Consider the following 10,427-nt stretch of genomic DNA (forward strand, 5'->3'; position numbering starts at 1 on the left):
ATAATGTGTTTTTCGAACAACCTAGTATGAGAGCCTGTTCTAGTACACCCCCAAAACAACATCAAGACTTTGTAAAAGAGCATAATAGGACCCCTTTAAGGAATAAAATGGAAAAGAATACAATACGTCAATATGTTGTTTAAATGAAGCACACAGTGATTTGTATTAGCAACACTTCGAAGTTTGAAAATACAACTTCCAACAGATCTCCATTACTTTTTCATTCATTTTACACACACAAAAAAAAAAAGCTTAAAGGGGTGGTTGACTGTTTTTTTATAGGCTTGATTGTGTTTATGGCGTGCAGTCTAACATGTGTTAATGCTTCGTTTTTTCTCTTCCTCTTATCTAAAGCAGTGCAGCATGGCCTCGCCCCCTTTGCTGCGTGTTCCCGGAGGCGGGGTTTATCTGGGTTTGTGATGTCACGGACCCGGGAAGTAACTCGTTGTAGTCCCTACCAGCCGTTTTTGTAGGCATTAAACTGCCAGAATTTTAAAAGACGATATCTCCGTTTGCATTGATCTTTCAGCTTCGTAACTTTGCAGATATTGTTTATGCTCAAACAGCAACATTACACACTAACTAACGTTAAAAAAGTGAAATCGCAATCAACCACCCATTTAAGGTTTGAATAGCTCTGTTCACAAACACTAGAATATGTGGGAAAAAAAACCCTGTACAAATGATGTTCTTCCTCAGTATTTTTGACTTGTTTACACTGTAAAACAAGTCAAAAATACTGAGAAAGAACACCATTTGTACAGGGTTTTTGTCTGTCTAAAAGAGACTTAAATCAAGATACATTTACTTGAGGAGCAAAATGACATTCATCTTGTTTTCTGTGAAACTGATCAAAATGAAGGGAGTTTATGCTTAAAACAAGAACAAATATCTGCCAATGGATCTGGAAAAATCACCCATTTCAAGGCCTTAAATTGCCGAATTAAGACTTTTTAAGACCTGCAGAAACCCTGTGGATGTATAATATACACAACATAAATCAAGATAATTTAATTAGACATTTCTATAATACATATACAATTTGAATAATAAAGTATATATTGTAGTATTTGTTATCGAATTTATGCAGATTTAAAATCACTGTATTACAGTAACAAACAATGCCGAGAAGAATTACAGTAATGAGAATTTGGGAGGAAAATGATGCTTATATTTTGTCACTGTGCAATTAATACATAAATAAAAAACCTTATGGGCTAAAATATGCTCATTTTTTTCTTTTCTTTTTTGATTTTGGGATGAAATGTGATCATGTTCTTGAGCTTCCCCCATAATTTTACACCAATCACTTACAGACTTTATTTTCCTCCACATGCTCTCCCTGCATCACATTTTCACGAAGGATGGTCTCAACCGCTCGGGCCATTTTAAGCATCTGAAAAGAGATATTGAGCTTTGTGATTCTCACCAAGATCTCCAAGAGCAGACAGAAATGACATTCTGATATGATATCTAGTGTAATCCAGCTGTGCCGTCACGTGACTTGCCTCTTTAATATTCTGCTCTGATGTTTCATTCTTGTTTTTTTTGAATTCTTCATTTATTTGTAACCTGGCAGCTTCATGTTCAGAGGGGGAAACAATTTACTTGTATGAGACATTAACTAAGACAACAACAACAATAATAAATACTTCTTAATTTTAATTTATTCATAATGCAAAGATTAAAAAAAAAAAACGTACAAACACAGGACGTGAATTAAATTGAGCTAAAAAGCAACATTCCAAACAAAAGCATCAACACTAAAAAAAATACAAAACTTAATTAAGTGAATATGTAACGAATTTAAGTATGTAATTTAATAATGTAGACAACTGAATGTAAGAATGTGGTGAATTATTGGTAGCATACGAGTTATTAATATTGGTGTGTGTAGGTTTACTGATACCTGTCAGAGCTCGGTCATCATCTCTAAAAACACGGCTTCTGGTCTTATGCAGATCTTTGAACACCCGCAGCACCTGTGAATACAAACATTAAGAAACTGCAAAGATAAATGACTATAAACAAATATTTTATAATGCAATGACACTTTGCTCTTGTAAAGCCATCTGTTTAAACAATTTAATAACGGCAACTGCATTTGCTGCGTTTGAAAATAAACATAGCAAATACAGAAATTGTTAATAATAATGTAAGAAAACATGGATCCTGTAAGTAGTTGCTGTTGTTCCTCACCTTCAAGCGTGTCCCCATCATCCATCAGGCAGAAGGCTTGTTCTCGGGTTAATGTTGGAGGTTGTGGCGCTGCACAGCGCCGCCTGCTGTACTGGAGGACGCGTCTCTTCCGGAAACCTGTGTGCTTTATTTTTTTAGCAATAAACAGAAACAGAATCTTCCAGAAGAAGCTAGTTAGTCGGTTTGTATTGTTGATCATGGTATTGATTTATGGGAATCTCCCATTGAATAAAGTAAAATCTTTATTAGATATTTGTTTTCTTACTATGAGGCTTGGAGGATGTTCAACAGCACTGGTTATCTGCAGATATCCGCGAAGCTGGTTTTACTACACATTTAATAATTTCTGCCTAAGATGCATCACACTCATTCAGATCCTCTGGTTATTACTCTTTGAGCTCTATAGATTTCTCCATGTTTTTGGGATGAGAACCATGATAAAACCATGTTTTTTATGTTTATCATGTTAATTCCATGGTTTTGGGATGAGTACCATGTCAAAACCATGTTTTTTTTTTAATGTGTATCATGTTAAAGGGGGTGTTTAATACATTACACACTGGAGAAAAAAACAATTTGAGACGTACATGCCATTAAAGATTAAAGATTGCCATTACAAACAAAGTTTTTAGAGCTTTTTTTGTTCTTAGACAGTTGGATGAATGAAAGGTATTGCTCAAAGTCTTTTTAATGAAAACAAAAAAAGAGAGGTCGCAGTTTGAATATTTGCATGTGCACATGGACTTTAGCAAGCAACAACATCAGATTCACTGCACAAAACTGTTTTTATTAGACTGTTCATACTCAGCAAAACCCAGCACTACGTCCTTCCGAAACAGGACACATTCATTATACATTTAACTCCCAATGAAACCTAAAACTTCTTGCCAACATTTCTTTGTAAATGGTCAGCTCCAAAAGAGAAGAACAACAGTTTCAACAGAGTCATCACAAAAAGAGCAACTGGAGGAAATATCGCTTTTGAATTTCTTCATGTGATTTGCAGGATAGAAGTTATGAATTATTTTGTAAGAAATCTCCTTTACTTCGTTAGTTAATAAATAGGAAGCATCCACACTTTTCCCAGCAGATGTTACCCACTGCATTATTCCAATAAGCAGTCACAGCTGGCAGAGTAATAATATTCTGCTGAAATTATGAGCAGGCTATCTATTACTATTATTTTTGCAGGGAGAAGTCGGTGGTTCAGAGCTTATTTCAAATCGTGCAGTCACGTGATTTTAGCAAATAAAACATTTATTTATTTATTCTTTTTGTAGTTGTCTTTCCTCGTTTTTGTTCTTTTTGCTGTTTTATTTTTTGTATGCATAACTGTATATTTTTAAATATTTTAAATTGAACTAAAGTTTATGCATAATGCTAATGTTTATTCAATAATTAAAAAAGAAATTGAACTAAAGTGCATGCATAATGCTAATGTTTATTCAATAATTAAAAAAGAAATTGAACTAAAGTGCATGCATAATGCTAATGTTTATTCAATAATTAAAAAAGAAATTGAACTAAAGTGCATGCATAATGCTAATGTTTATTCTATAATTAAAAAAGAAACATTTAAAAATTCCGACGTTTTGTCGCTAGATGGTGTTGATCTAATTTTCAGTCATTCAACTGAGATTTCGAATAAAAACACTCAAACAGGTTCATATGAATAAAAGAAACAATAAGCTATACAGTATAATAAACAAGAAAACAACTTTTTAGCGGGGTTGCAAGGAGAAAGAAAAAAAATGAATAAAAACACATTTACAAAATCTTAGAAAGACAGAGGCGTTATATAATTCACCAAGGTATTCATTGTCTTTTGATAAATATTTTATGGAAGACAAATACATTTTAGACTTATTTTTAAAACAAGTTAAAGAGGGTTTGCTATTATTCCACTTGCATTTATGAATATGATACCCATAGTAATAATAATGTGTAACATCAGTGACATCTGTTTTGATGGACCATCCACATAAATCAAAACCTGAAATAAATGTAGATAAGGAATGTCATTATTAATATAATATTTAACCAACTGTAAAGATCCTGCCAGAACTGCGATGTGACTGGGCAAGCAAAACATTACATGTGCAAAAGTTTCAGCTTCTTCAAAACGGAATATTTTCCGTAAAGTAGGATAAACATTATTAATGATTCTAAACGGAATTTCCTTCATTCACCTCGGATACAAACCTGATCAGTGAGCGCCGAAGACTTTTAAGCGAAGAAGCGAGTACTTTTAATTTGAAACGAGTAAGATTTTCCGGAAGTGACGAGCGTGACTAGTGTAGTTCCGCACCTGCGCGGTGGCTGTCAGCTGACAGATGTTCGCTGTCTCGGTTCGTGCGGCTGTGAAACACAAACACCTGCGCGATGAGTGCCGGCACCCCGCGATCACTGGCCTCGTCCGGGCAGAAACCCATCCAGGACATCTGCCACCCTCTGTCCGCCGAGGAGAGCGCGCTGAGCCGCAGCCCAGATGTGCTGCACCCCGGCAGCGCCGGAGAGAGGGTGAGATCAGGGCAACATGAACCCACGCCCGCTGCTAGCTCGGCGGCATTCATAATTCTCCAGCAGTGCTGGCAGTGTGTCGAGATGTCTACGCTATTGTACTGGATGAAAAGCAAGTAGTGTATTTATCCAGCCTCAAACAGTACACAGAGTCCATTTCGTAATATGTTTTTTTTTTTAGTAAATATCGTGGTAATATCTTATGGAAAATGCAATGTTACTGCCTTGTTAATAAACATGCATCATGGTATTACCATGTTTTTAGAAATGCACTAGTATGGTACTATCGCGGTTGTTTGAACATGCACCATGATTGTACCGTGTGTGTGTGTGTGTGTGTGTGTGTGTGTGTGTATTTACCGTATGCATGGTTTATTGGCCTCGTACCATGGTGGACATGTACTGCAAAGATATAAGATCTAGCTCTTTATTTAGTATGATGGTACACATCAGGAAACCATCACAGTATTTCTTTTTGTGTGTGGAATGAATGGAGTGCATTTTTTTTTACACATTCAGGTTCATGCCATAATACATTATTACTGATTAATAGAGAATTCACAACAATTGGCCTGCTTTAAGAAATGGAAGCATGTTGTGTTCAATCTAAAAACTAGTCAAATTAAATTACATGTATGTGATCTTCCAGTTTTCAGTTATTGTTAATGCTGATCAGTGACACAAATCAAGGTTTATTTATCAAATGCACAAAAATATATGCAGCAAAATATTTATGTATGCCCAGAAAATGGAAATAAAAATAATAAAAAGCAATAGTTCACCCAAAAATAAACATTTGATGAATATGTCCTCACCCTCAGGCCATCCAAGATTAGGATGAGTTTGTTTCTTCATCTGATTTGGAGAAATGTAGCATTGCATCAGTGTCTCACTAGTGGATGCTCTGCAGTGAATGGGTGCCGTCAGAATGAGAGTCCAAACAGCTGATAAAAACATCACAATAATCCACAAGCAATCCACACCACTCCAGTCCATCAGTTAATGTCTCGGATGACCTGAGGACGAGTACATTTTCAGCAAACTTTCATTTTCGGGTGAACTATGCCTTTAAGACTTAAAGGAGAAGGAAAGTTACAGTGAAACATGAAGAATAGAAAATTGAATATGAATGGTGCTTAACTCGTTTTAACAGAATTGCTATTAGTAAATTCTAATAAGAGTAGTATTAGAATAGCAGCACTGCAACCGGCTGTTTAGCAGTGTGTGAGTGCAGACTGAACTGACGTGTGTCGTGTCTGTACAAGAGCTGTGTTGAGCTTGCTGCAGATGCTGCTAAATGAAGAGTTTGTTGTGTTTTACTCATGACACAGAAGACTGCTTTTGAGCTCATTCATTTATTGTTGTTACAGCTGCGCTGTGGCTTCCAGCTGTTTATTGGATATGTTAATTGCTTGGTAATGCTTGTTGTTTACTTCATATTAAAATGCATATGTTTTAATAATAATATTATATCTCATTTTATTTTTATATGTACTTTATTATTATTAGAGAGAGGTTTCCGTACTCGTTTATTCCTATGACCAATTTCTAGCTAGAAGGTGTTAATCTACTTTAGTGTTATATATATATTTCTGATTGGAAGCTTACACACTTTAAAAAATGCTGGGTTAAATACAACCCAGTGCTGGGTAAAATAGGGACAAACCCAGCAATTGGGCTGTTTTGACCCAGTGGTTGGGTTACTACCCAGAAGGATGGGTTAAACATTTAACCACATCTGGAGAAAACCTCCGATATCTGTTTTAACATTTTTATAAAGTTTTTCTTTTTCAAACGTTTGAGTTTTTAACAAATTCTGTATTCCAAAAGAAACAAAACGCCTTATAAAATCACTGTTACCCATTCAACTTTCTCCTTGCCTATATTTTAATCATACGTTAAGCAATCCTATGCATGCGGTTTAAAGGTTGGTAGAAGTAATAAAAATGACATCTGATGAAAGTTTAAAAAAAAGGAAGTTAATTCTTAAAAGGGTCAGTCACAAATAAAAAGTGGAGGTATGCAAAAAAGCATCTAGAAACGATGCATTTATATATTTTGACATTAATATGGTCAAATAAATGTTTTCTTAAGAAAACACTGTACATATATAAAAACATATAAAGTCGTTCATTTCTGGAGAACATTGAAGAGAGGAAGAAAGCAGGAGCACTGCACTTTCAGCCTTGAATGAGTGAATTTTGAAGTTTTCTTCTGGGTCTAATATCACCAGAGCAGAACTGTTTCACTGTTGTTGTTCATCTCTAACTGATGAACCACTTTTTGAATTGTGGGAATCGCTGCTTTTGGAGGGTTTTGTGTGTGTATATTCACATTTACATTATTCGGTTTTCAAAATATCGATGTTCCATTAAGTCTGTCTTTTTTCCCCGCCCCCAGGACCTGATCCTGCCCAATGGGACTCCAGTAGACACCTCAAGCCCCGCCTCCTCTTCATCTCTGCTGAACCGAGAGTCTGCACAAAGGTCAGAGGGCAAAGCTCACAGACGGGCCATTGCTCGACTGCAGCGAGATGCTCCTATTATTGGTCCAATTATACAGAGTTCATTGGCCGATTGTGGCTTAGTGTTAGTTCGGTCCATATACTGTATATTTGGACATTGACACAAGTTTCATAATTTTGGGTCTGTATGCCACCAGAATAGAATTAAAATGAAACGATCAAGAGGAAATTGAAGTGCAGACTTTAATTCAAGGGGTTGAACAAAAATATAACATCACATGTCACATGATCCTTCAGAAATCATTGTAATATGCTGATTTGCTGCTCAAGATTATTATTATCAGTGCTGAAAACAGTTGTGCTGCTTCATATTTTTGCGCTTTTGTTTTAAGATTTCTTTGATGAATAGAAAGAGATTATTTGAAAGCTTTTGTAACATTATAAATGTCTTTACTGTCACTTTTGATCAATGCATCCTTGCTGAATAAAAGTATTAATTGCTTAAAAAAATGATATTCACCTGTTTTTGTTTCTGTGTGACCTACAGACCACCAGAACAGAGTTTGACCTGCCTGAGTACTCAGTAAGGCGACGCTACCAGGACTTTGACTGGCTGAGGAACAAATTGGAGGAAAGCCAACCCACCCACCTTATTCCAGTAGGTAGAGGAAAAACCCTCACTGCACTGCTCTCAGAACCACTAGTTTTAATGCATCTGCACATTTGTACAACTAGCTGTTATTTAATGAGCCATTTAATGTTGCGGCGATTGTTTTTGACTTGGTCAAGTCACTGATATTGCTGCCAAGATTAAGCAAAATCTGCTATTTCAGACCACGCGATGGGCTACGTTTGATGTTGTTTCTCCTGTCTGCAATCCTTTAGCCTTTGCCTGAGAAGTTTGTTATGAAGGGGGTGCTCTCTTTCAATGAACACTTCAATGCATTTCTCTCAGCAAAGGTCAGTGCTTTAAAGTCAGCATGAAATTAAAAACTCACACTGCATATTATAGACAGAGCTGGGTAGTAACTGATTACATGTAATCTGGATTACGTAATCCGATTCCAACAATCCAGTACTTGAAATATGTGACTCTGGAGCACAAAAGCAGTCTTAAGTCGCTGGGGTATATTTGTAGCAATAGCCAACAATGGAGAGCTTATTTATTCAGCTTTCAGCTGATGTATACATCTCAATTTCGAAAAATTTACCCTTATGACTGGTTTTGTGGTCCAGGGTCACATTTTCCTTTCTGAAAATCCTGCTGTGTGTCATACCATTTAGCTGTGACTATATTCACAATATAAAATGGTCATGTAAATGTCATCTAAATAAATTGGCAAACCATGCTTCTGAATTGAGTGGAAAAAAAGCACATCTCAAGCAATTAGACTATGTCTGAAGCAAATAATTATGCAAGTTGTAATATTTAATGCATTTTATGATGTTGATAAAGAGAATTGTCTTTCTCTTTGATTGTTTTTTCTATCAAAACAGTATGTTTAATGATAAGTTTAAAACAAGTTAGATAAAAAGTAATCTAAAAGTAATCTAAAAAGTAGTCAGAATGGATCACCTAAAATGAGTAACCTAGATTACATTACTAACTACAGTTTTCATCATGTAAAACTGTTAATCAGTAACGCACTACAATTTGTAAGTAATCTACCCAGCACTAATTATAGATCTGTGTTTCATTTTTTAAAAATGTTTTGTAATGTTGAATTAAATATCATAACTAGGTCTTCTGATGAAACAATATTTCTCTATGGTGACATACGCAGGTCTTATCCAATCATTTAGTCAGCTTAAACCCCGCCCTAAACTCCGCCCCTGCAAGGACATGTTCATCTGCCTCCACTCTTAAATGCCACGCCCACATCTCGACATCCAATCAACAACCGATTCACAGAGCCAAGCCCCGCCCTACAGTTTTTCTTTCGAAAATTTGTCTTTTTTAGAAAATCCGTTTCAAAACGATACAGAAGAAAAGATCTTCAAATCATTATGACTTTAATGTTCCTGAAGGGAGTCCAAACTGACCTTATAAATGAAAAGAATTTGGAAATTAAAGTTGGAAACATAACTCTTAAGTGTACAGGAATCATAAATGTGTCATGCTTCAAGTTTCTCAGCGTGTCTGTGCCGGCGATGTGTTGGATTGCCAGAGCTGGAAACCCTCACTAGCTGTTTATGACCAGATCCAGATGTCTCTTTGAGAGTAGCCCGACAACATTGAGCTTTTGCAATATGTTGCTAGTAGGCTATATATTCCAACATGGAAAGCTTGTTCCAGAAACTCATTGTTTTCATTGGCTTTGGCAGGGTTTTCTTGGCCGTGAGACAGAATTGATGTACTGTATGCTTGACTTTCAGGACTTGAATAAGCGTCAAGGCCTGGCTCTGCTGACTAAAATGGGGGAATCTGTGAAGTATGTGACGGGCGGTTATAAAGTGAGGGCACGGCCAGTGGAGTTTGCCGCCATGGGCGACTATCTGGACTTGTTCACACAGAAACTGGGCACCATTGACAGGATAGCACAGCGAATCATCAAAGAGCAATCAGGTAAAGAGCGTCCCACTTGGCCTTTTAAAAGAAATGACATCCATTAATCTTCCATCCTAAAGGCCCCGAGATACTGACAGCAAAGCTCTTTATCATTCTTCAGGAAGGGGTAAAAAAGTTAAAAATACTTTTATGGCAGTTTACTGTTTAGTTAACATCCCAACACTGCCTATGCTGCTGAGAGCAGCGTTTAGATGAACATGTAAATATGTGCTGCGCACTTTCCTCTCAATAACAAATAAACACAGAAAAAATGAGAGCGGTGAGAAAACAGCAGTTAAGAAAGCACCTGATCATAGCCATGTGGCTGTTTGCACAAGCTCTGCAGTCGGCGCTCCAGTAGGCTTGCCGCGATAGACGGTGTTGACGGTGATGCCGGTGTTAAGCCGCAACACCGGTTACGTCACTTGCCTACTGTGGCACCGACCCCCACCGTCGTTTTGATTTTTTATAGTAATAAAAATAATTTAGTTCAGTAAAAGAACAGACACTACAATTAAAAACTGAACCCGGCTGGTCAATGCAGCGTGCCGAACGACAGTCGCATCACAGATCAGATTTCATTTATCCAGTGAGGAGAGTGAGTCCAGCTGACTGACAAGAAGAGTGAGGTGAGACAGACAAGAAGAGTGAGGTGAGACAGACAAGAAGAGTGAGGTGAGACAGACAAGAAGAGTG

General features: G+C 36.8%; 2 protein-coding genes across 2 annotated transcripts in view; one reads left to right on the plus strand and one right to left on the minus strand.

Annotated features, from left to right (window-relative positions):
* The window catches only part of lyrm7 (LYR motif containing 7), a 3,237-nt gene extending 942 nt beyond the window's left edge, over window positions 1-2,295 (minus strand). Inside the window, exons 1-4 of the mRNA XM_016440207.1 lie at window positions 2,200-2,295; window positions 1,910-1,982; window positions 1,509-1,579; window positions 1,315-1,396 (exon numbers count right to left, since the gene is read on the minus strand). Of these exons, the coding sequence (XP_016295693.1) occupies window positions 1,315-1,396; window positions 1,509-1,579; window positions 1,910-1,982; window positions 2,200-2,220 (247 nt within the window). The 5' untranslated portion in view covers window positions 2,221-2,295. The remainder of the gene's footprint in view (window positions 1-1,314; window positions 1,397-1,508; window positions 1,580-1,909; window positions 1,983-2,199) is intronic.
* Window positions 2,296-4,499: 2,204 nt separating this feature from the next.
* The window catches only part of LOC107653493 (sorting nexin-30), an 18,338-nt gene continuing 12,410 nt past the window's right edge, over window positions 4,500-10,427 (plus strand). Inside the window, 6 exon segments of the mRNA XM_074186877.1 lie at window positions 4,500-4,719; window positions 7,120-7,194; window positions 7,197-7,205; window positions 7,731-7,841; window positions 8,069-8,143; window positions 9,560-9,749. Coding sequence (XP_074042978.1) covers window positions 4,582-4,719; window positions 7,120-7,194; window positions 7,197-7,205; window positions 7,731-7,841; window positions 8,069-8,143; window positions 9,560-9,749 — 598 coding nt within the window. The 5' untranslated portion in view covers window positions 4,500-4,581.

This window comes from Sinocyclocheilus anshuiensis, unplaced genomic scaffold, assembly GCF_001515605.1.
Source record: "Sinocyclocheilus anshuiensis isolate Anshui unplaced genomic scaffold, SAMN03320099.WGS_v1.1 scaffold3, whole genome shotgun sequence".
NCBI classification, from domain to species: domain Eukaryota; kingdom Metazoa; phylum Chordata; class Actinopteri; order Cypriniformes; family Cyprinidae; genus Sinocyclocheilus; species Sinocyclocheilus anshuiensis.